Source organism: Canis lupus, chromosome 24, assembly GCF_011100685.1.
Source record: "Canis lupus familiaris isolate Mischka breed German Shepherd chromosome 24, alternate assembly UU_Cfam_GSD_1.0, whole genome shotgun sequence".
NCBI lineage: Eukaryota > Metazoa > Chordata > Mammalia > Carnivora > Canidae > Canis > Canis lupus.
This window is the reverse complement of record NC_049245.1, coordinates 572,141-597,404: the sequence shown is the minus strand read 5'-3', so window position 1 is coordinate 597,404 and position 25,264 is coordinate 572,141. Positions and strand designations below refer to the sequence as shown.

At 44.9% G+C, this 25,264-nt stretch overlaps 2 protein-coding genes across 9 annotated transcripts in view; one reads left to right on the top strand and one right to left on the bottom strand.

Annotated features, from left to right (window-relative positions):
* NAPB (NSF attachment protein beta) overlaps positions 1 to 2,198 on the bottom strand; it is a 40,993-nt gene extending 38,795 nt beyond the window's left edge. For 2 of the 7 annotated variants that reach the window (XM_038571404.1, XM_038571407.1), the window contains exon 1: positions 2,001 to 2,198. In XM_038571404.1, coding sequence (XP_038427332.1) covers positions 2,001 to 2,098 — 98 coding nt within the window. In that variant the 5' untranslated portion in view covers positions 2,099 to 2,198. Of the gene's footprint in view, positions 1 to 873; positions 1,377 to 2,000 lie in introns of those variants that run through there. The other 5 variants (XM_038571403.1, XM_038571408.1, XM_038571405.1 and 2 more) reach the window with 5 other exon arrangements.
* Positions 2,199 to 17,173: 14,975 nt separating this feature from the next.
* On the top strand, positions 17,174 to 22,042 carry CSTL1 (cystatin like 1). Of its 2 annotated transcripts, none has more exons than XM_038571353.1 (4): positions 17,174 to 17,324; positions 17,790 to 18,039; positions 21,032 to 21,145; positions 21,925 to 22,042. In XM_038571353.1, exons 2-4 carry the CDS (start codon positions 17,821 to 17,823, stop codon positions 22,006 to 22,008), a joined length of 417 nt encoding a protein of 138 aa, XP_038427281.1. In that variant the 5' UTR covers positions 17,174 to 17,324; positions 17,790 to 17,820; the 3' UTR covers positions 22,009 to 22,042. The 2 variants fall into 2 exon arrangements, with proteins under 2 accessions (XP_038427281.1, XP_038427282.1); XM_038571354.1 differs by having other exon boundaries at positions 17,176 to 17,324; positions 17,796 to 18,039.
* The last annotated feature ends 3,222 nt before the right edge of the window (positions 22,043 to 25,264 follow it).

The window sequence follows — 25,264 nt, the reverse complement described above, 5'->3', positions numbered from 1 at the left end:
AGACCAAAGATCTAGTCCTAAAGATCTTTGGCTCTGAAATCCTGGCAGAGTTACTTAAATATGTCTGGCTGCTTCCTTGGTAAACAACGGCTGACAATTTTGATGAATATGCTAATTAGTATTTCATAATCACTACTTCCAGTGGCTCTAAATGTTTTACAAGCATAAACTCACTGAACCCTCACTATGATATATACTATGTGGCAGACGAAAGTCTCACACAAAAGCTAACTTGCCCCCCATCCAAAAGCTAAAAGAATTAGCTGGCCTGCCATGTCCAGGCTTGACCTAGGATACAAGGACTTTTGTGCCAACTAAATGTGAAGGGTTGAGATGAAGGCTTCCTATACTTCCTGTCAATGATACAAGTGATCAACAGTCAAGGAGAAAACAGGTATTTATTTATACGCAAAGCCTTTTCAAAATCCTTTTAGGATTACTGGCTGAAGACTTGGCCTAGTTTCACAAATACAATAACGCAACACCTCTTCACAGAAAGGAGGATTCCCGAGACAACTATCAAGTGCTCTAATGTTTTCCTCTGCCAATTACAGATTCTCTTCAAGGAAGCACATCCTGACTTGAAATTTGCTGGGACATTAAGATCACCTCTAGGTAAGAGGTGCTAGGACATTACATTTTACTTGAATACAGTTTAAACGTTTTGTGAATCACAGAGAGGAGCTATCCTTTGGTGTCAGCATCAAGTGTGAGGCAGTGCTCCTTATGTCAGAGCCTTTATTGGGGTAACTTTTAAAGGGCAACAAACTTACGATTAACTGCTATGTTCCGAACTACACATCATAGGAGAAATTTAGAAACTGGCTAGGATAAAATACCCTGTGAGAGGTTCCTGAGCACAGAAACCCTTACCTTTATGCATCTGTGCACTCTGTACTACTTGAGCAGTGCGTGAAACCTACATCTAAGCACTTCCTGGAGATGTATCCACAACGGTAAAGTGTTATAATCAAAAGAATGAAGGTGGCAAAGCAAGCAGATTTCAAACTGGATTTAGCAGAGAAATAAAACTGTAATAACGCAAAGGTTAAGTACCGGTCCTTCTCAAAAATAAAAATATGCTCTTGGCGTCGGCAGATTTTTCACTTTTAAAAAGAAAAACGACAACAAAACCATCCGGAAATAGCCTCTCTAATCCTAAACAGCTGAATCATTCACCATATTCAGCCGCCCGAACAGTCGGTGCAGGCTCTGCTTCTCGGGAAGTCCGAATTCAAGGCCTTCCCTAGGAGAACCTGAAAGCATCACAGAAAATTAACGGGATTCCCAAGAGACGCCGACTTGGGAGCTGCGTTATCCTTGATCAAACAGGAAGCCCCGGAAAACCCATCAATCTCTGGTGCAGTATAAATACTGGGCTGAGAAACGTATTCGTTCTCCAACGAACATTTATTTATTAGAGGTGTACCGGGCGCAGGGCAACCGGGCTCGGGGTCTCCGGCGCGGGGGCGGGGCGCGGGGGGGGGGCGGGGGCGGGGGCGGCGGGCTCCTGCGCTCCTGCGCTCCTCCGCCGGGCCCACCGCCCCGCCAGGCTCGCGGGCCCGGGTCCCCGGGTCCCCGGCGCCGCCTCTCCGCTGCTCCCGGGCTGGGCCCTCGCCAGCACCGGTCTCCCAGCTTCCCCACCGCGAACCCCGCGACGCCGTCGCCCTCCGGGAGGGGCGGGGCGCTGGGGCCCGGCACCAGGCAGGGTCGCGCGGGGGCGAAGAGGGCGTCGGGGGCCTCGGAGGGCCCCAGGGCGCGTCCGGGAGGGGAGGACGCGGGAGCTGAAGGGCCCGGGGACACTGCGGGGGCTCCGCAGCGATGTCGGGGCGCGGGGGTGCGGAGTCCGTGGGCTCTACGGCCTGGGAGGCCCCCGCAGGCTGCAGGCGAAGCCGGGGCCCCTCGGCGTTCCCGGGGACCAGGTGGCTCCCGCGCGGAGGGACCGGCGGCGGCGGGGCCTGCGCCCGAGACCCCCGGGGCACTCGAGGTCTGGCGCTCACCCGAACAGCCCGCGGAGGAAGGAGTGGGAAGCCTTGACTCGCTTCTCGGCCTCCGCCATCAGCTGCACCGCCTCACGCTCCTTCCCCGCGTTGTCCATGTCTCCCGCCGCCGCCGCCGCCACCGACCTCTTCCCCCGACTCGCACTCGCCTTCCGCGCCTTCGCCCTCCTCTAGCGACGGCGGGCAGCGCAGGCGTGGCGCGCAAGGCCTTCCGGGACTTGTAGTCCCGGGTCCCGCCCGAGCGGCGGGGAGGCGCGAGGCGTTCAACTACAATCCCCAGAAGGCTGCAGAGACGGGCGGGGTGAGGATCGCAGCCTGCGGACCGCCGGCGCCCGGGATTTCTGGGCGGGGGGTGTGGCTCCCCGTAGGGGTCTGCGGTCCGAGGTGAGCTTCAGTCCTTGGGGTACGCAGGGAAGTGGAAGATGGCCCGTGGCTTTCGAGCAAAGATAACCTCAAGCACGCAGCACCACGTTGGTTCAGAACTCTCCTCACCACGACTTAACTCCTGGCAATGGGATGGACGAGGAAACGGATTGAAACGCGCAACCTACGTTGCAGAACCTCAAGTTCTGCAAAAGGGAATCTAAGGCAGCCGCGAGAGCAATTTCACTAACCGTGTGGTGCGCATCCACCCGCCCGCCACCAGCGACAGCAGGCACAAGGAGCCATTTTTACCTCCAGAGGAAGGCGTTTAAGAATCCATCATTTCCCCCAATATAGATTCAGTTATTTTTCAGTCTCTCTATATTACAAGTTAATGTGGTCCTCTCTTCCTTGGTTATAAATAAGTTGCACTTATGCTATGTATGCATAATCCACTCTTGTAATGGAGTGAAGTATTTTCCTTGGACGGGAAGCTTTGAGCTCTCTTATCCTGTACATGGTGCTGGCCGGAGGGGATGAGTCTCCTGGGACACGATTCTACCTGCCAGGAAGACTTCTAATTTCCTAGCAGAAGGATTCATAGATAGATGCTATCCTATGCCAACAATTTCCAGGCCTGTCCTGGAGGGAGTGGTTTTTGTGTTTTGTTTGTTTGTTTTATGCAAAGCCTAGGCCATTTACATTTGGCAATGCTAAAGCAGAGGTAGTGAAGCGAATGTGAAAATCACTGCCAAATGAGAACTTGTGACAATATCAAACTATTAATAAGTACACTGTGGGCACTGACACATGAAATATAGCTAAGAAAATGCAGTCTGCCTTTAGAGAGCAAGGCAAGGAAGGCCAAACTCCTAGAAAGGTAACTAAAGCGTATGTTGCAGATTTCATACATTGAAGGCACTCTAGACATGGAGAAAAAAATATCAGATCTTCAGGCAGAGTTTATTTACTATTACTACATGCAATATTCTAACTTTGAAAACCTAACTTGTGCTTCCCTGGAGCAGTATTGGAGAATAAGGAGGCAGGAAATCAGAGGCAGCAGTAAATGTGGGATTAAAGAGAAAAACCGCAAAATTGGACATAAACATTCGGAAAGCAGAGCAGTCTATGGGGATCTTATGGAATGGAGCCAACTCAAAAACTCCCTAAGTGCAGCATCATTATGTTGATTAAAGCAGCTCCCAAAGCTGGCCCAAGTAAAGGAGGTTTAAGAGATACTGATGCCTAGCTTTTAGCATCAGGATCTTCCGAAGTTGGAGTTTAGAAAGTGTACATTTTAAAAAGAACTCTCTGCCACTATGGTAAAGCATACAATCCTAGCTTCTGAAATCTGTGGTCATCTCAAAAGGAGGTACAATGGACTGCCTCCTCTAAGCCAGAACAATGCAGTTAGGCATGGGAGGGTACATCTTGACATTTTTTATGTTTCCAGGTATTTCCTTCATTCTCTCTCTCTCTCTCTCTCTCTCTCTCTCTCTTTTTTTTTTTTGACAGGCACTCCCTTTCCCAGTCCACATCCAAGTGGGAAAAGACATCAAACCATAATTGTTGTGTAGAGCACGTGTTTTCTTCTCCCAGAGGCTAGATAAGGGAGGTGGCAGGGCAGAGCAACAAACCTCAAAGAATGAGGATGTTTGAGAGACAGATTAGGAGTAACCCCCTAAACAGGAGGGAAGAGGAGACCTGCTCTGCTGTGGGCCAGGGAGGGAGTGAGGCCCTCAAGTAAAAGCTGTCCTCAAGTAGTTTCAAAGGACCCATGACATATGCCCATGATGACCAGGATGGTGGCCACTTAAATATGAATCAAATAATATGAAATTGAATGTAAAATCTTGTTCCTGAGTCACACTATCCACATGTGAACTGCTCAGTTGCCATGAGTAACTAGTGGCTACCACATTGGACTGCACAGACACAGAGCATTTCTATTTAGTGCACAAAGTTTATTGCACCAAGTGGACAATGCTGGCCTAGACATATCTTGCCTTTCAGCAGCTCTGGACACTTGGAAGAAAAGGCTTCAGACAAGCTTCTGAGAAGATGGAGTGAGAAAGGGGGAGTCTGCACCCTTTACCAGGCAGAAGCAAGTAGAACCTACAGGCCTTTATGATCAGGGATGATGACTCACGGGCCTTCAGACTGAATGAACACACAGGAAGTTAAGCTAGAATGTCGAGTGTCCAACTTTTCACCCTGAGAGGTGCTCTGCAAAGGCAAGGCTGAAGCCATCTGAGAATAGCCAGCCATAAGAGAGGCAGGATCAGAAAATGATCTGTGTGAAAAACAAGGTGTGGCCCTTTGCATGTGTTCATGGGGGCGGGGTGCAGCATGGGAAGCGTCCTGTGTGGAGGTCAGCACCAAGGGAAGGTGCAGCAGGCACGAATGCATTGTATTTCCAGGACTGTCTGGGCTGGTATATTGAGTGGCCAGGGCAGGTACCCAGTGCACTGAGTGCAGCAGAGTGCAGCTGGCTCCGACTCCCACTGCCTGCCCTGTGGCTAAGCAGCAGCTACCAGTTAGTTGTTAAGTTCACTTAGTGTCACCCACCTCCCCTCCCTCTGATTCCAAAATCTGTAGGAAACTTCCAGTCATGAGTAGCATTGGGGGTTCCCGTGCCTGTAAGTCCCAACTGCAGCACCTGCAATTCTCCTGAAGGTTCTCTTTGGCCTTCCAGCCTGCTCTGCTTGAATGCTAGAGAAGTGAGGAGGATCAATTAACTACATTAATAAAGGAATTAATGCCTCTTGGCCTCCCAGGAGCAGCCCTCAATCAATGAATGTTGGGAAGTTGGAAAATAAATACCCTTCCGGTAGGACAACTCCGAGCAATGTTTTACACTTTCTCCTAGGAATCCCCAGTGGCAATGAGCTCCAGCTGTTTACAACAGAACAGTTGTTTGTTCTGTACCTTTTATTGACTTTCTTCCTTTGCCTTTCCCCACACTCCTACTGGTATTGCCTTCTGGTTTCACCTCTCAGGAAATTGCTTTCACTAGAATCCTTGTCTCAAGGTCTGTTTTTGCGAGAACACACATTAAGGCAGGGAACATATGCACTGAGGACCAATAGGCGAGTTCTGGTACCCAGGCACAGTCATGGTGTTCATTATAAACCCATAAATCGGTATCGTCCTCTGTGGATAACTGTATTCTGAGGGTTCTGTTTGCCACCTCAAATGTAGTGGTAGAAACTACAGAAGTTGTGTATTATTGTTATCAACTTGTGGTTCTAGGGCTGTCTGGGCTCAGATGGTGGTGGGCTCTGACCTTTACTTGAGGGTCTCTCAGTCCGGTGGTAGCAGGAGCTGGGGTCATTTCAGGGCTTTCTGCTCACACCTGCTGCCTGGGATGGGAAGACTCAAAAGGCCAGAACAGCCAAGGCTTCTGCTTTCTCTCTCTGAATGTTTACCTGGTGGCCAGGGTTCCAAAGGTGCCAGGGGGAGAGAAGCCAGGCAGCTGCTGAGTCACCTTTACGACTTAATATCACAGGTTCTGAGGCATCACTTCTGTTTCCCTGAAACAAATTGCTCAGGCTTACCTGTATTCAAGGGGAGGATCCCAAAGTTATTTGTAGGTGTGTTAAACCCACCAGAGTTATGTTCAAGGGAGCCTGGTTGCACTGACAAAACTGATGCTGGAGTCCCCAGGCTGGGGAGCAGCCCCTCACATCCACTGGGAGTCCCGGGAGCTCTGCCCTATCCTTGACTGCCTCCACGAGCGATACCTCAGCCTCACTTCCGTCTGTAACCTAAGAGTGGCTCAGAGGTATCGGGAAGGACAAGGCTAGGGCTGCTCCAGTGTGGTCTCCTTTAGAAGGCAGGGAAGAAAATTCATTCCAGAAGGCTCTTCATCCAAAAGCATAAAAATAATGAATTAATGAAAGTAAACTTTCTCTATTCCTATTGGTGAGGTTGGGCTTCTGCACTGTGCAGCTTTGAAGATAACATTTAATTACCCTATTTATGGCAATTCTTTGTTCTCCTCATGGACTTGCAAAGCCCAAAAGCAGTTGAATGGGGAATTTCAGAGGGATAATTTAAATAAGTGGTTTTTATTATAATTTTTTTGAACTTTCAAACCAACAGTGGTTTGTGTATGTGTGTCTATGTTCAAGACCTTTTATACTGTGTCAAAATTGCTACAAATATTCCTGAAAGCAGCTTTGTTAATATTATTTACCATTTTCTTAAGAAATTGTTCTGCTGGCAGCCCTAGTGGCGCAGTGGTTTAGCGCCGCCTGCAGCCCACGGTGTGATCCTGGAGACCCGGGATCGAGTCCCACTCCAGGCTCCCTGCATGGAGCCTGCTTCTCCCTCTGCCTGTGTCTCTGCTTCTCTCTCTCTCTCTGTGTCTCTTATGAATAAATAAATCCTAAAAAAAAGAAAAGCTTTTAAAAAAAAAAAGAAATTGTTCTGCAAAATTTAGACCAAAGCATTAGAAAAAGCAAAGTTAAATGTACAAAATATCTGTTAGGGGAAACATAGAAGATGTAAAATTAAATTGAATAAATATTTCTGGAAAAGTCGTATTATGTCATTAATGTCATTCTTTTCATTAACTGATACGAAATTCCACAACACAGTTTGAAATGAATGGGATGCTTTTAAAAATGGCAAATGGACATAAAAACCAAGATGACCCAACTTTTATTTATATGACAATGATATATTCTAAGACTTTTCTTCTCAATATTTAATATAGTTCTTGCCAGAGTTATGGTTCTGAGCTGCAGGCACAATGGCTTACTGAGAAAAATGGGTTTATTTCCTGGACTATTTTGATTTCCTTTCACATTACTATTTTAATTTAATTGATTTAAATTTCTTTAATTAAAAGAATTTTTAGGAAAAAATTCACCCATTTCTACTCACTTTTTATGTATATGTTTCTGTAAATTCTTTATTAAACCTACAAAGATGCAGATGAGTATATATTTGTTTGTATTTTGTTTGTTGAGGATACATAAGCATTTTCTAGATTGCTACCAGTCTTTGCAATTCATTGTTAATGGATAATAGTTCATTGCATCAAATTTTATAGAACCCTTTCCAATTGTAGTGCATTCGGGTTTCATCCTATTTGCCTGTTATCAAAATAGTTATGTCTGTTCTAAAATAAAGAAGGGGTTTCCTATCAGTGGCCACACTGTCACAGGCTTACTTAGGGTGTGATGATAACATCTCATACTCAGTCTGAAAGAACTGAGTCTTTATAAGCCCACTCTGCACTGTTGTAGTGACTGCATTTGAAAAATATAGTAAATGCTCAGTATTCATGGATTCTATATTTGCCAATTTGCCTATTTGCTAAAATGTATTCGTAACTCCCAAATCAATACTATGCATTTCTGCAGTCATTTACGGACATGTACAAAGCAATAAAAAATTTGAGTGATGTGTTTGTTACACATGTTTTCAGCTCAGGCTGGACAAAGCAACATTGCTTTTTTTTTCTTCTAGCTTTCACACTGTAAATGTGTCCTTTTTGTAGTCTATTCAGTGTCATGTTTTTCACGTTTTTGCACTTTTTGGGTGATTTCATTCTTTAAAGTGGCCTCCAAACAATGTGCTGCAGTGCTGTCTGGTGTTCCTTAGCACAAGAAGGTGATGCTATGCCTTAGGGAGAAGATAGGTGTTAGTTAAGCTTTGTTCAGGCACAAGTTACAGTTCTGTTGTCTATGACTTCAATGTTAATGAGTTAAGAATATACGTCAAATAAAATGTCTTTAAATAGAAACACATACAACACAAGGTTATGTGTTAATGAGGTGACAAAAATGTGACCAGAGACTCAAGAGAACCAAACCTGTGGTCTTGGTTGACCTACCTCCTCTCCATCCCACTCACTACTCTCCTTTATGCTGCTCTTTGCTTTGGTCTAAATTTTACAAAGCAATTTCTTAGGAAAATGGACCAATAGGGTGGGGGTGGTTGCTCAGCTTGAGGTGGAGGGCAGAAGGTGAGTGAGGTCATGACATTTGTCCCTCGGTCCTTCAGACTTCCTGACATTCCGACGGCTCCCCTCACCTTCCAGCAAATGACAGCTCTGTGCCCTGGGATTCACTTGCACCTGCAGCCTTGTAAGTACCCCCTGTAAATAAACCTTCCTCTTATGCGTGTGCCTCTATTTACTGACACATTTCCCAGCTTGTTGTATGAGACTCAAACTAGAAAAGGCCTGTATGAGAAAGGAAGATCTTGGATCAGTCTCACTCAGGAACATGAATACAAGATTCTGAATGAGATATTAGCAAATATAACATGCATAAAAATATTAATGGTTATGGATGCAAGTGTGAAATGCTTAACTTCAAAACTCTTAGAAGTTTTTTTTTTATTGTAGTTGACACACAATGTCACATGAGTTTCAGGTGAAAACTTTTAGAAGTTTTAAATGAAAATACAGGAAAGTAGCTTCATGACCTTAGTTTCCTAAATGAGATCTCAAAACTGCAAACCATAAGAGAAAAAAATCAATACATTTACTCCATTAAAAGGAATCATTTCTTTTCATTAACATAGCATATAACTCAAATGGAAGGACAAAACCACAACCTCTCAGAAAAAGATATTTGCAGCAAATATACCCCAAAATAATTATTACTAAGGATAAAGAAATTCTACAAATCAATGGGAGCAAACAACCAAATGGAAAGATGGACAAAGGACTTGAACTTGGACACTTGGAGGGTACAACAAAGTTTTGCCTGCTTCAGCTCTTGCTGTTTGTTGCTTCAGGAGGGTGGCTGCTTGCTCACAGAAAAACAGAAGTTCAACAATAGAGCAGAAGCAGGAGCACAACAGTCTGCAGAGTTTGCATGCTTTTTATTTGCTTTTGAAATGAGATGTGATGGTTGCTTAAATGGAGTAGCCTGTTTAGGAAGCCGGTAAACCAATGCTGCACTGGAGAAAAGAGACCCAGGGCTGCACGAGGACGTTGGCCTGCCAACAAACCCGGCCACCCTCGGTCCCCCGGTGGAGGTCCTACAAAGACAGTGAGAATGTTCTGTGTCTTGTGACATCTCTGTCTTTCTGAGGCTCATGATTTCTCAGGTTTCTTTGTCTGGAAGGGGAAAATATACACTGAGCCTTTTGGGGCAATATCAGCTTTGAGCCATCTGTAGTACCACCTTGTCATTGTTGACATTCTGAGCCTACTGCTGGCCTTCTCCCCAGAACCAGCGGGCGTCTCTAGCCAATGTCAGCTGTGTCCTTTTTCTGCAGCCCCACGGATGAGGGCTCAGGGGCTCGGGGCTGCAGTTGGGGCTGCCACTGACAGCCTAGGTAGACAGTGCTTTCCTGAAGCCTCACCTGGGAGAATACTCAAGCAGGTATCCAGACTACAGATTGCTCCTTGCTGGGCTGGATGTGAAGGGCTTCTGGTGGCAGGGTGGGTCTCAAATAGATTTTCCCCTTGCCAAGATAATATCCAGGTCAGCAGCCAGTTGAGAGCAGAGCAAAGAAGAGTCTATCAAACAGTGCTCAAATACATAAATAGATAAACAGATAAATAAGTAACTAAGTAAGTAAATAAATAAATAGGGAGAAGAACCCAAATAAGAATGACCTTGCAGTTTGCAAAGGCATATTTGTTCTCTGAGACTTATCACATCATGACCCTTCTCTATGCCCTATGTCAGTGGCAATGTGGATGGAGAGAGGGCAAGTGGAGGAAGTTCACAGGAAATAGCCTGTCTTACCTGCTTCACCTCCAAGCCTTCTAGAGGAGGTTTCCCATTCTAATTGAAATAGCCAGCATGATTGAGCCCTGTATGCCAGGCACATCTGTACCTTTTATAACAATCTGATGTATTTACTATTATATGGATTTTAGAGTTGAGGAAACTGAGACTCAGAAGATAGAGCAGCTGCCAAGAAACAGTGGAAGGGCAGCCCCACTTCTGACTCTGCTCTGCAGCTCTCCTACCTGTCACAGCAGCCCAAAGGACCCACAGTGAGACCAGAACTGACCAGGATGTATATCTAGACTCAGTCTGCCTGGGCAGGGATGGTCTACCTGGCTACCTGCCCTGGAACATGCCCAGCATCTTGGGGCATAGATTCTCACCTGCTAGATGACTTCCAGTTTGCTTCCTACTTTGGGGAACAATTGCACCTGCTTTGGGTTTCCAGGCAGAAGCATATCATGATGAGCAATGGTTTTGACCAGACTGATGAGTGGTCTGTGCAGGCCCAAGAGAACTGGGGTCAAGGAAGAGCCTGGGAAGTGCACCTGGAGTGGAGGGGCAGTAATGACAAGGTAAGATAAAGGGGTAGATTAAAAGCTACCGCCAGGAAACTCCCAGTCTCCAGACTCCTCAGCTCACACAAGCAGAGCCATACTGCCTGAAGTGATAAGACAAATTCGCCATCTGTTTCCTGCTAATTTTTTCCCTGGGAGCAGCCTAACAAAGAATTTCCAAGTCTAATTGGCAACAGGCCAAGCCAGGAAGTTGTGCTGCACACAGACAGCCCTCCTAGACTCCCACCACATCACCCACATACCACACAGCTACAGGTTGACCTAAGACAAATTTCATGCCCTTGCCACCATGACTGCTCCAGCAGTGGCCCTGCTACCAGGTTCAGCCTACAAGTCAGAAGGCCAGATTTTCTGGCTTTTGGAAAAGATGCTATTCTTTCTTAAACACCAAGTACTAATGCAGCTGTCTTCCTCTGGATGGGGTAGCAGCAAATGAGAAGGTGGCTTGGGCCCAGGGAGGTGGGAGACGCTGAAAAGCAGGCCTCACTATTCTTATACTTGCCCCTGTGTGGCTCTGGAGAAGGGCAGCCTTTTCTTTCTCAGTGTCCCGAGTGTCAGTCATGGAAAGGGCCACAGTGGCAGCCATGTCTGTTCCATAGGAAGCTCTGTGCTTATTCTTGTATACACTTCATCCATCTATCCATCCATCCATCCATCCATCCATCCATCCATCCATCCATCTATCCATCCACTTGTTCACCCACCTGCTCGCCTACTTATCCATCCATCTATCTGTTCATCTCTCCACCTGTCCACTCACCCACTCATCTATCCATCCATCCTTCCATCCTTCCATCCATCCATCCACCCATCCATCCACGCATCCATCCATCTATCCATCCATCTACCTACCTACCTAGAAGGCTTTATTGAGGTGTAATTGACATACAATAAACTGTACATAAAGTGCAAAACTTGATGAGTTTTGATGTGTTATCACCTGTGAGATCATCACTATACTTCATACATTGAACACATCTGTCACCCAAAGTTTCCTTATACCCCTTTGCATTCCCCCCCCACTTACCCCTCCTTATTCTATGGACATACACAGACCCATATTTCCTATAATTTCAGGCTATAACTGGGGTCCCCATTTTCCATTCTTTTTTTGACCAAAATGGGGCTCCTATTTTTCACTTTTCCTGTGAACATAACCAGCCCAACAAATGTACCTTTATTCCATGGATAATCAGGGTCCCTAGTTTCTTCTTATCCTATGACTATAACCAGGCAACATAATTTCCTATTATTCTATGAAAATAAGTAGGTTCTCTATTTTCCTCTTGTTCTGTGGACATTACTGTGCCATATATAGAGCCATGTTCTCTACTTCCCTGTTATTTTATGGACATAACCAAGTTTTCTATTATGAGATAATAGAAAATATATGTATTGGTCTCTGCCTCTGGTTCCTGGCACAGAACCCCTGAGGTCCTTGTAATTTCCTAAGTGGTGAGAAGAGTACAAAGAGCATCTTTTGTTCTTTTTTTTTTCTTTTTTAAAGATTTATTTATTTATGATAGACAGAGAGAGAGAGAGAGAGAGAGGCAGAGACACAGGAGGGAGAAGCAGGCTCCATACCAGGAGCCCGACATGGGACTCGATCCCAGGACTCCAGGATCACGCCCTGGGCCAAAGGCAGGCGCTAAACCGCTGCGCCACCCAGGGATCCCCCTTTTGTTCTAATATTTGGTCTTTACCCCTGGTTCCTGGCACAGAGCTCCTGAAATCCTTGTATTCTGTGTGACAGGAGTGCCTTTTGTTCTAATGAGGTGACTTTGGCTAGGCTCCTGGATGGAGGCTGGTCACCAGAGAGAACAACTCATGGTTAGAGAGTTGGAATTTTCAGTCCTGCCCCCTATTCTCTTGAGAAGGAAGAAAGGCTAAACATGGAGTCAATGATAGATCATGCCTGTATGATGAATTCTCTATAAAATCTTAAAAGTACAGGGTTTGCAGAGCTTCCAGGTTGGTCATCATGTGAAGGTGCTTGGAGAGTTGCCCTCTGGAACAGAGAATGGAAACCTTGCACCCATTCCTATATACCTTGCCCTTCACATCCCTTCCATCTGGATGTTCATCTGTATTCTTTGTCATATTGTTTTATAATAAAATAACCTGGTAATAGTGTTTCCCTGAGTTCTATGAGCCACTCTAGCAAATTAATTGAACCCAGAAAGGGGGTCATGAGAACCGTGGATTTATAACCAGTTGGTCATGAGAATAGCTGACCACCTGGACTTACACTTGACATCTGAAGGTGGTGATGGTGGGGCAATCTTGTAGTACTAAGCCTTTCATCTGTGGGGTCTGATGCTATCCCTTAGGTACTGGTGTTGGAGAGAATTGCTTGTGGGGAAAAACCCACATATTTGGTAGCCAGAAGTGTCAGAAAGTATGTTTTGCAAGACAGGAGACTCACAAGAGAGAAAGAACGTAGGAAGAGCTGGGGTTTTTCCCTATGCAGGTGGGAAGCTAAGTTTTTCCTTTTTACCTACTTTCCCTTTCTCCATGGAAATATCCAGAGACTCTGCTTTCCACTAATTCCCTGGGCATGATCAGGCTCCCTGTATGCCCTATTAAATGGATATAATCATCCTTCCCATACCTTCCTTATAGACTTCCATAGATTTAACCAGGCCACATGTTTTCCCCTTATTCCACAGACATGGCCATGTTTCCAATTTTGTTTTTATTCCTGAACCTCCAGGGCTTCTATTTTCCCTTTATTCCATGGGAAGCAATCAGACCTCATGCTTTTCCTTATTTCATGGTTACTATTAGGCTTCTTATTTTCTTCTTTGTGCATGGACATATCAGGTCCCCTGTTTTCTCTTCTTTTGTGTACACAACTAGGGGTTTTTCACACATTCCATGGTCATGACCAGGGTCCCTATATTCCCCTTACTACCTGGAAATATTTGTAGTCTCTATTTCTTTTTCTATGGACATGATGGGGCTGCTTATTTTCCTTTCATTCCGTAGATATGACCAAGGCACTCTGCTTATCACTTTATTCTGCTGACATAACTGGGTCCTCTACTTTGCCTAAATTACCAGGACACACCCAGCACTGTATTTTCTCCTCATTCTGTGGGAATAATCAGGTTTAATATTTTCCCTTTCTTTGGATTTTATCAGGTTCAACGTTTTTCTCTTAGTTCATGGATATTGTCAGGCTCCTTATTTTCACCATATTCCATGGACACGATCAGGGTTGCCTATTCTCACCCTCCACATTTTATGGGCATTGTATTATTGCCTTTTCTAGTAATTTATTCTGACTATAACCAGGCCATTCATTTTGTCTTTATTCCATGATTTTAACCAAGCCCCTTGTACCACAAACATTACCGGAATCCTATTTTCTCTTCATTCCATGGACATAACCAAAACCACCATTTCCCCCTCAATCTATGGAAATCAGCCATCCTCCTGTATTTTTCTTCTGATTCATGAATATATTGCTGATCCCTATCTTCATCTTACCCCATGGATATTATCAGGTCTCTTATTTCTCACTTATTACACAGACATAACTGGGACACGTGTTTTCCCCTTAAGCATGGAATTGACGAGGCCTCCTCTTTCCCCCCATTTCCATGGATGGGTTTATTTTCCTTCTTTCCTTCTCCAGGGACATGACCAGGGCCCCTGTCCCCCCTCCTTCTATGAACATAATCAATACTTCCTCTTTTCCTTTAATTCACAGGGTGGTAGGCTAAATAATGCCACCCTTCCACCCCAGAACTTTTGAGCATTGTCTTGTGGTAAAGAAGGAATTTATAGATGTGATTAAGTTCAAGATCTTGAGATGTGCATATCATTCTGGATTTTTCAGATGGGTTTCTTTTTTTTTTTTTTTTAATATTTTATTTATTATTTATTTATTTAAGTCACAGACAGAGAGAGAGAGAGGCAGAGACACAGGCAGAGAGAGAAGCAGGCTCCATGCACCAGGAGCCCGATGTGGGATTCGATCCCGGGTCTCCAGGATCGCGCCCTGGGCCAAAGGCAGGCGCCAAACCGCTGCGCCACCCAGGGATCCCTCAGATGGGTTTCAAATGCCATCCATATATCCTTACAGGAGGGAGGCAGACAGAAGAGAAGAAGGGCATATGCCCACAAAAGCAGAGATTAGAGTGGTGTGGCCACAAGCCAAGGAATGCTGGCAGCCAGTGGATTTCTCCCCGGAGCCTCTGGAGGGAGTACAGCCCTGCCAACACCTTGATTTGGGTCTTGTGAAAATGACTTCAGATTCCTGGCCTCCAGAACTGCTAGACAATACATTTCTGTTGTTTTAAGCCACTAAGTTCATGTTAATTTATTACAAAACCATTGGAAACTGGTGCACATGGACATATCTATGGTCCCAATTTTCTTCCTATTCTGTAGACAATTTAGTGGGTTGAATTGTGTTTCCCCAAAATATATGCACAAGTTCTAGCCCCTAGTACCCATGAATGTGAACTTATTTGGATACAGAGTCTTTGCAAACCTAATAAAGGGTCCTGAGATGAGATCACATTGGATCTAGGGTAGGTTCCAAATTCAATGACTGGTATTCTTAGAGGAAGGAGAGAGAGATTGGAGACAAAATGACAGAAAAGAAGGACAAAGAGAAGAAGTTTAATGTTCTGCACTTTTTCCTTATTCCATGGAAATTACTGGGGACTCATTCTTCCCTTACTTTATGGACATAGCCAAGGTGCATATTTCTTTAGGTAGATCAATTTTAAAAATGTATTTAGGCCTATGTTCATAGATTTTTCTAACATGGTCCACTGAATGTTACTTTTCCTTCCTTAGGTTCCCAGTCCAATGGGTATCTCCCAGGTTTCCAGGGCAATCCGAACACCTTACTCCAAATCCTTATGTATCTATTTGACAATGATGCTCCTGCAGCTCTAGTTCAGGGTGTTCTAAAGTAGCCACTTCCATCAGCTGGACAAATTCTACAGGCAAGTTCTGAGGGACAGGTCCTAATAGGATTTTCACACTGGAGGGAGGCCTGGGGTCTGACAGAACACAGGCTTCAGCATGTGGGTTCAGAGTCTTGAAAGAATCACCCAGAGGATGTTTCTGAGCACTGACCGATGCCTGACCTGGGAACAGGTTGTTTCACACATGGATTTAGTTTCCATCACAAACTAAGATTAGTAGTTTTTCCCATTCTCATATTATAGATGAAGAAACTGAGGCTCAGAGATGAACTGTCTCTCTCTGAGTCACCAAGCAAGAGATCTGAACCTGGGAGAGTTGGATTGCAAGGTGGTGCTGCATGTGTGCTGCTTCCTATTTATTTTTGAACATTTTAACTTTTATTTTGTGGAATTTAAGAGACAAAACAGATGAACATAGAAGAAGGGAAGGAAAAATAAAATAAGATGAAAACAGAGAGGAAGAAAACCATAAGAGACTCTTAACTCTAGGAAACAAATTGAGGGCTCCTGGAGGGGAGGTAGGTGGGGGGATGGGGTAATTGGGTGATGCACTAAGAAGGGCACATGATGTAATGAGCATTGAGTACTGTATGCAACTGATGAATCACTAAATTCTATCCCTGAAACTTGTAACACACTAATGTTAACTAAATTGAATTTAAATAATTTTTTTAAATTAACCTTTATTTTGAAATAAAGACTTACAAAAAAAGGCTACAAAAATAGCATCAAATATTCACCCCACTTTCCCAAATGTTAGCATCTCATGTAATTACAGAGCAATAGAAAAAATTAAGAAATTAACATTGGTGCAGTGCTATGAACTGATTTATAGACTTGATTCACATTTCATTAATTGTCCCACTAACTTTTTTTCTGCTGTGGGACCCCATTTAGGATCCCACTTTAACAAAAGTTTTTAAAATGGGGAGCTATTATAGGCTTCTGGGTGCAGGTGATGAATTCAAGACAGGCTACCCCTAAATATGTCACCTTAGCACATTGAAGATCTTAAGCCAGAGGAGTCTGAGAAAACTGTGAAGCAGGAAGGGCACTCTGATCACCGACCCTCCCAACCTGAGCCCTTCTTCCCTGAAAACACAAGACAAATTTCCCATGCTAAAGGTACTTTCCATGTACCAGGAGGATGGGGGACGACATTTTATCCCCAGAGATGGGGGATAAGGCTGTATAATCAAACCTTACTACTTCTTCACCATTACCCATAGTCAAAACCCAGTTGTCTTGTCAATTCTTCACACATTTATTGTTTCTTTGTCTACAAGGTTAATAAGCTTCTTGTGCTAGACACATCTTCATTCTCTTGTGAAGGATCCCATCCATATATAAAACATCAATAAAACCTGTATACTTTTCTCCTGTTAGTTTAATTCTTAGGCTGAGCCAGAGACCCAAAGAGGGTTGGGGAGAATTTTTCCTGCCCAAGATAAGCAGCACCTAACCTTCAGAGGTCTTCAGGATTAATTTCTGAGTAAGGATCAGAGTTTATTCACACACCCCCCCCTTCACAGAGAGGCTTATATTACCTCACAAAGGTCTGCTGGGGTCACACCAAAATAGCAAGAGCTACTGCCAGGGCCTGCAGGTACAGTGGGATCCAGCAGGCAGAAATCTGTGGTGCAAAAGGTGGCAGGTGCATAGAGAACCTATCTTTAAAGGAGGAACAGGGAATAGTTGATGGCTGGGTTAGACAGGTAGAACCCACAATAGGTAAGTAGAATGTATCAGCCCTGTCCATGTCCCTGATTCTCATATCCCAGTTCAAGTAATACCTTTTCCATAAGCTTTCCCCAATTCCCACAAATGGCAAATGGCACTTCTTTGTCCAATATACTTATGCATAGCACTATAAAGCTCTGTTCTGGGGACTTTCTCCTTGATAGATATGAAGGCAGGAAGAGGTTGCCATCTTGGCAGGTGTTTAGAAATCATGCTTGCCTGGATAATCTAAGAATCAAGTGGGTATCATAAAATTGGAAAATGTTTGGACCTGAAAGAGTTGAGCTCAACCTGAGTTGAGATTTCCTGGGTTGGTTCTTCAGTCAAATTGTGGGCAGATCCTTGAAAGGATGAGTCTGGGGTCTCAATCTCTGCCTAACCTGGGCAAACCCATTGGGCAAGGGCCACTGCAGAGGGTGAATGAGCTGCAGTCTGGTCCCAATCCTGTCCTGGCAGGTGCAGTGGAGGAGGTTTTCGAGGCTGCAAGATGGGAGTTGGATGCCGTAGGAACCCTCTGTTGCTGTTGGCTGTCCTGGTCCTGGCAGCCAGGCTAGGTCATTTTCAAAGGTGGGAAGGCTTTCAGGAGAAGTCCACGAGTGAGACAAACATGAATTCAACACTCCAATTCTTCATTGAAAAATACAACAATGCTAGCAATGACACCTACTTATTTCAAGTCGACAAGCTACTTCAAAGTCAGATGCAGGTTTGTGCCTCAGTTTCTCTGGATGTGTGCAGTACCCACTTGGACATGCAGGAATATGGTATGGTTCCCAGAGAGAACCAAGTGATGGTTTCACAACTGGGGGGAGGCTTCACTTGGGATGAGCATGGTTTGGATGGTTTGGACTCCAGACTTGCCTTAGCTATGCTTTTGAAATGCTAGCCCAATGACAGGAATGAAACCCTAACTGTGTTACTCTTGGTCTGAAGGAAACATAGCCTCTGAGTTTCTCAACTGTTATTTCTTGGGAAGAATTGCCTTTTGTTCTGAAATTAGTCCTACCGGAGTGACAACAAATGAGAATGATTTTGTTTCCTTAAATGGTTTGCTTTGGCAAAATACAAATGTTCTCTATGGATTCCCACTTGACATAATTTTTCAATGTCCAGGGATGTAAAGTCTGGACTTTCTAGCTGTATTATACAGAAATCTGGAATTGCACAGGGGTTTATTTGGGCAAAGGGGAGAAGGGAGTGAGAAACAGACTTCAACCAGATTATCTCTTTTATGTGTTTTACATACAAAGTTTCTCTGAAATGAATCAGTTGAGGACAACGGAGGAAAGAAAAGTTGTTTGAAAACTACTGTTGTGGGTCCAGCTTCCCCCCAAGTTTACCTAGTAAACTATATCTAAGTTAGGTCAGAGGCAATAGCACATTTTAGTTCAATTAACCTGATTTGGAAAAAACAACAAACCACAATTGACAGGAGAAAAGATCTCTGATGGAGAGAGGGAGGCAGTGGGAACAGGAGAAACCAGCACGGGTGGGGAGTAGAGAGGGGCAGGCAATGTTAGTGTGACACAAAGCAGGCCTGACATCACAGTGTGTGGACATCAGCCTGTCCCCGGCTCCATCACATACTCTTGTCCCAAGATGGGGGCCCATCAGGCCCAGGGACACTGAGGTGACTTGGCCACGAGGTGGCGGCTGTCAACCAAAGTTCTTGCCAAGTTGCTCTGTTCTCCCAGGTTAGTGCTCACAAAGGTGAATCTGAGAATCCCAGGAGACATGTCTTGTAGAATCAGTCTATAATCATTCACAGTTAACTCTAAAAGAATAGTTTATGAATGAGTTTTGTTTTCATTCAAATGGATAGAAGCACAGAATGTGTGTGACTCTGGGTGGCTGGGTCCTTTTGCCAAGTGGTTGTATCCATCAACAACTCACAGAGGGGTGTAGGAGGTGGGCCTGACAGGCTGCTGCACCCAGGTTCCAGGTCTCTTTAATTGTGAGATCTATGTCAAGCGCCATCCAGGCCTGTTTCCTTACCACCAAGTGGGCAGAAAAACAGTGAGGCAGCACTAGGGAAAATACTTGTGTTACTATGATGATTCCTCTTACTATCTAGCAATCCAGTCTAATAATGAATAAGCAAACACTTTGCACACTGGAATGCCAGTGTTTTCGACTTTTCATACCTATGGAGTGTGCTGAAGGTCAGTGTGAAAGCCCTGTAAGATGCCAATGCCTGGATGTAACTCTCCTTTGATGAAGAGCTTGGAGCCCTGCATCCTGAGGTTCTTCAGGTGGCGGATGCTGGGACCAGGATGGTGATACAGCCCTCAGGCTTCCTTCCCCTGCAACCACCCTGAGCTTTTCCAGGGGCATTTTCCTCCAGGGGGCAATGTGGGCACTCTCTCCCTCTACTGCTTTGCTACTAGGGAGAGTATCAAGCCTTTGCCTTTGGTTGTATCTGACATTGGGACAAGGAAGTATGGGACTTCCAGGAGCTTCTCCCCTCCCCTCCTTCATGTCGACTTGAGGGACCCAGCTGTTTCCAACAGAATCATCAAAGCATTTGCTGGAGTTTCACTTGAAGGTGTGGATCCCCCCGGCTACAAAGAGCTTTCCTGCCCTTAGAGTCCTCAGAACCTGGCACTTGAACATGAGCACAAGAAGACAGATCCCAACAGCCTGGAATTGCTTTGGTGTAGGTTCTCCATGGTTTATGCATTCACTGTTTGCATACACCCCAGGAGGAAATTGGCACTAGTCTCCCCATTCTCTAGATGAGGAAACTGAGTCAGGGAGGTGGCAGGGCTTAGCCAAGAAGATAGAGTTGGCAGGGGAAAAAGCCAGAACTCGAGCACAATTCTTCTGTCTTCTGCTCTGTTGCTTTCCTGACTCCATATCTGCTTCAGAGTGATGTTCCCCACATTTTGCTAAAACATTTAATAATTCATAATAAGTTATTTTAAAATTTGCTTTAGTGAGATGCCTGCTTCTCTTTAGCCCATGAACAACTCCTTGAGCAGGTACAATTGTTATCTGGACTCTGTAGGTTTTTTTTGTTTTTGTTTTTGTTTTGTTTTGTTTTGTTTATAAATTTATTTTTTATTGGTGTTCAATTTGCCAACATATAGAATAACACCCAGTGCTCATCCCGTCAAGCGCCCACAACTCTGTAGTTGAAGAAAAGGAGATTGCCGGGGATTTGCTCTAGGGCTCAGTGTTAGTAGAAGGGAAATGAATGCCCCAAAGCAATTCAGTTTCTAAGCCTGTGTTTTTTTAGCTGTGTTGGTAAACTGCTTTCCATCAGGTTGGTTGGGAAGGAGAGTAGGGAGGGAGGACATGGATGAAGTTGAGGGACAGGATGCACCCTTATACATTCTGAGGATTATGTGTACAGATATAGGGTATCCTGGGGCTGCCGGGCAGCCAAGTTCCATGATTTGCCAATCCTTCATCCTGAGTATGGAAGGGAGATGGGTGAGAAGCCATCTGTGGCTTGCAGAAATGAAGCTAGTCCAGACCAAGGGGAAGGGCTCTGCACATGCTGGGGACTGACTAGTGGCCTCAACTGTCACTGTCCATTCTCCAGCTGGGAGGCAAAGTGGGAGCCATGCTTTTAGTGGATGAGCTCTGAGAACAGGTATTGTGGTTCCTTAGTCTTCATCTTCTCGATTTTCCGGGTGAGAGTCAGCAACTGGATACTTGGAGTCAATGCTAACAGTGCCACTGTTTCTTGGTAGCTGACGACTGGAGTGGAGTATATGGTAACTGTGAAGATTAGCCGGACCAAATGCAAGAGGAATAGCACAACAAAAAATTCATGCCCCATTCAAAGCAAAAACAAGCTGAAAAAGGTGTGTGGTGGCAGTCACTTGAGTCGGGACTTGTGATCAAATGGGGAAAAGTAAACTTTTAAAAAGTAGACCAAAACTGGACATTGACAATTTTTCTAGCTGTGTGGATATGGGCTTTAGAGCTGCCTGATGCCATTAGAGGTACCCAGAAGTGGGGGGTGGGGGGGGGAAGGCTCTCTAATTAGGCAGTCTCTCTACCCTGAGCAGTCATAGCTCTGGCCACAGTCCTCCAGTCTCCTTCCCTGGCAGTTTTACCCCAGCCCTCAGTGGGAAGTAGTTTACTTTCCCTTGGGCTTCACTCTGATCTCAGCTCATGCTCTCAAGGTCCTTGGGGATTGTCTAGTTTCCTTTTTGTCTTCCAACCTCTGCCTATGTTTTCTGGCTTTTCCCAGTCCCTCCTGGTGCTGCCACCCAGAAGCTGGCAGACACAAAGTCTACCAGAAGCAAAAGGACTTGAGGCAGTGGGCAATGCCTCTGTCCCAGGCTGTCCTGCCCGGACTTCATCCCAGTGTCCCGCTGGGCTATAGGCTCCAGGTGCACCTGTTCCACATCCTAAGTGACTGAGTAGGGGGCGCCCAAGGTGACATCCCTGTTCAGGTTGGCCCCACCCCACCCCCATCATGTGACTATGAGCAGATTCCCCTCCCCACCCATGTGGTCGTTATCCAGACACAGTGACTGGTCCAGATTTCCCAGATAAAGGCTTGTTGGGGGGCAGGAGCCTTTTGTTCATCTTCAAAAATATTTCCCTGAGAACTGTTTTCTTTCTCTTTCCACAGAGTTTCATTTGTGACTTTTTGATGTACACTGTGCCCTGGATGAACTATTACCAACTCTGGAATAATTCTTGTCTGGAGGCTTGAATGCATTAGTGCAAAGATCTTTGATGAAAACTTAGATGCCAACTGTGCACTTTCTATTAGACTTCTGCAAGGCCTCATTCCTCTTGGCAAGGTCTCCACACACCTGCTCTCACTCATGCACACATGCACACTCACATACGCACTCACATACATTCATGTATACACTCACACACTCACTCAGGGGGCTGATGCAATTTGAACAGAAGGATATCAACTCTTTGGAGGAAACTCATAGTTCTTCTACTTCAGTGCATGTCTCTGAGGCGCTTAGTTTCAGGTACATCCTGAGCTCTGGCCTGAGCTTCCAGGGGCTCTGTTTCTTCCCCATACTCTCTGTGACTTACACATTTTTGTGAGTGTGGCTGAAGTCCCCAAGTTCACCAGTCCAGAAACTCAGTAGAGGGACCCTCAGGATTTCAGCGCAGTTAGTTGTACTCGCAGCTGTGCCTTAATTACAGTGAAAAGGTACAAGACAAAATCAACAAAAGAAAAAGGCTAATGTGGAGAAGTTTCAGGAACTAGGTGTAGGTTTCCAGAGTGCTTTCCTGGTGCACTTAGTTCCCCAAAAGTGAGTTGTGATAACACGTTGAAATATGTTTCCCAGAGAAGAGATTCTCTTTAGAGATTCAATGCCGCAGGTTTTCCCTGGAGCTGCACTAGGCAACCCTCTGCCTAGGAGATGTCCAAACTTTAGGCTCCCAGAAGGAAAGCAGGTATTCAGCATAAATCACACTGTATAAACAGTATAGACACAATGAGGTCCTCTCATCACTTAGGGACAGGATTGTATCAGTGTAGGGAACTGTTGGCAATCCAAGTTCCCAAGCTCCAACCAAGGCCAACTTTACAAGTGGGCCTTTCCAAGGACAGCAGTCTGGACTAGCTGTACGAACTCTTTATTTCACAGAAAGTTCCCGAGCCTCCCATGTGCTCACTGCTGGAGGAATGAGACAGTGTCTTCCCTCATGTGACTCATAGTTGAGCAAAATAGGTATACACTGGACCAGAAATCGGGAGCAGATGAAGGCTGAGAACCTCCTCAGGGATCAGACCCACCAGCACACTTATAATGGAAACTTGAGAGATGATTTCCAAAGGGGAAGAGTAAACACACAAATAAGAACCTCAAATTCACCTGAGTGGCTTAAGAGAGAAGGGAAAGTGGAGGTACAGTGGTAAAAGTGGTGAATTTCTCATGCAAGAGAGAAGCCAGAAACATCCAGTTCTGCAAATCTAATGTCATTGAGGGTTGAGTGGGTGTCTTTCATGGGCATGCTGTCCTTACTTTCTTTTCTTTTTTTTAATTGAAGTTCGATTTGCCAACATATAGTGTAACACCCAGTGCTCATTCCATCAAGTGCCCTCCTCAGTGCCCATCACCAAGTTACCCTATCCCCCTTGCCTACCACCCCTTCTACTACCCTTTATTGTTTCCCAGAGTAAGGAGTCTCTCATGTTTTGTCACCCTCTCTAATTTTTCCCACTCATTCCCCCTCCTTTTCCTTATAATCCTTTTCACTATTTCTTATATTCCCTGTATGAGTGAAACCATATAATGTTTGTCCTTCTCTAATTGACTTACTTCACTCAGCATAATACCCTCCAGTTCCACCCACGTTGAAGCAAATGGTAGGTATTCGTGCTTTCTAATGGCTGAGTGTCCTCACTTTCTTATTTGGTTATCACAACAACCTATGAAATGGCAACTCTCACCTCCATGTCACAGGTGAGGAGCCTCTTTCCAGATCCTACCATCTTGGCTGAGTTTGGCTTGTTTGAACTTTTACAAATGGAATCATACAGCATAAAATAATATATTTTATTTCTGGCTCCTTTCATGCAACATAATCCTTTCTTTTTATTTATGTTCAATTTGTGAAGATAAAGTATATCATTAGTTTCAGATGCAGTTTGCAATAACTCATCAGTTGTGTGTAACACCCAGTGCTCATCACATCACTTGCCCTCATTAATGTCCATCACTCAGTTTTCCCATCCCCCCACCCTCCACTGCTTCAGCAGCCTTCAGTTTGTTTCCCAGAGTTAAGAGTCTCTCATGGTTTGTCTTCCTCTCTGATTGTTCCCCACTCAGTTTCTCCTCCTTCCCTTATGGCCCTCTGCACTATTTCTTATATTCTTCTTTTTTTTTTTAAATAAATTAACTTTTTATTGGTGTTCAATTTACCAACATACAGAATAACACCCAGTGCTCATCCCATCAAGTGCCCCCCTCAGTGCCCGTCATCCATTCATCCCCACCCCCCGCCCTCCTCCCCTTCCACCACCCCTAGTTCGTTTCCCAGAGTTAGGAGTCTTTATGTTCTGTCTCCCTTTCTGATATTTCCCACACATTTCTTCTCCCTTCCCTTCTATTCCCTTTCACTATTATTTATAGTCCCCAAATGAATGAGAACATACACTGTCTTTCTCCGACTGACTTACTTCACTCAGCATAATACCCTCCAGTTCCATACACGTTGAAGCAAATGGTGCGTATTTGTCGTTTCTAATGGCTGAGTAATATTCCATTGTATACATAAAACACATCTTCTTTATCCATTCATCTTTCGATGGACACCGAGGCTCCTTCCACAGTTTGGCTATTGTGGACATTGCTGCTAGAAACATCGGGGTGCAGGTCCCCGGTGTTTCATTGCATCTGTATCTTTGGGGTAAATCTCCAACAGTGCAATTGCTGGGTCGTAGGGCAGGACTATTTTTAACTCTTTGAGGAACCTCCACACAGTTTTCCAGAGTGGCTGCACCAGTTCACATTCCCACCAACAGTGTAAGAGGGTTCCCCTTTCTCCGCATCCTCTCCAACATTTGTGGTTTCCTGCCTTGTTAATCTTCCCCATTCTCACTGGTGTGAGGTGGTATCTCATTGTGGTTTTGATTTCAAGTGATGCAGAGCATTTTCTCATGTGCATGTTGGCCATGTCTATGTCTTCCTCTGTGAGATTTCTCTTCACGTCTTTTGCCCATTTCATGATTGGATTGTTTGTTTCTTTGGTGTTGAGTTTAAGAAGTTCTTTATAGATCTTGGAAACTAGCCCTTTATCTGATACGTCATTTGCAAATATCTTCTCCCATTCTGTAGGTTGTCTTTTAGTTTTGCTGACTGTATCCTTTGCTGTGCAAAAGCTTCTTATCTTGACGAAGTCCCAATAGTTCATTTTTGCTTTTGTTTCTTTTGCCTTCGTGGATGTATCTTGCAAGAAGTTACTGTGGCCAAGTTCAAAAAGGGTGTTGCCTG

What these genes read in the sequence shown, in the direction of transcription:
- CSTL1 (XM_038571353.1), top strand. Translation starts at nt 17,821, where the DNA reads ATGGGAGTTGGATGCCGTAGGAACCCTCTGTTGCTGTTGGCTGTCCTG. An exon ending in TACTTCAAAGTCAGATGCAG is followed by an intron (nt 18,040 to 21,031) that starts GTTTGTGCCTCA and finishes GTTTCTTGGTAG; the next exon opens with CTGACGACTGGAGTGGAGTA. An exon ending in GCAAAAACAAGCTGAAAAAG is followed by an intron (nt 21,146 to 21,924) that starts GTGTGTGGTGGC and finishes CTCTTTCCACAG; the next exon opens with AGTTTCATTTGTGACTTTTT.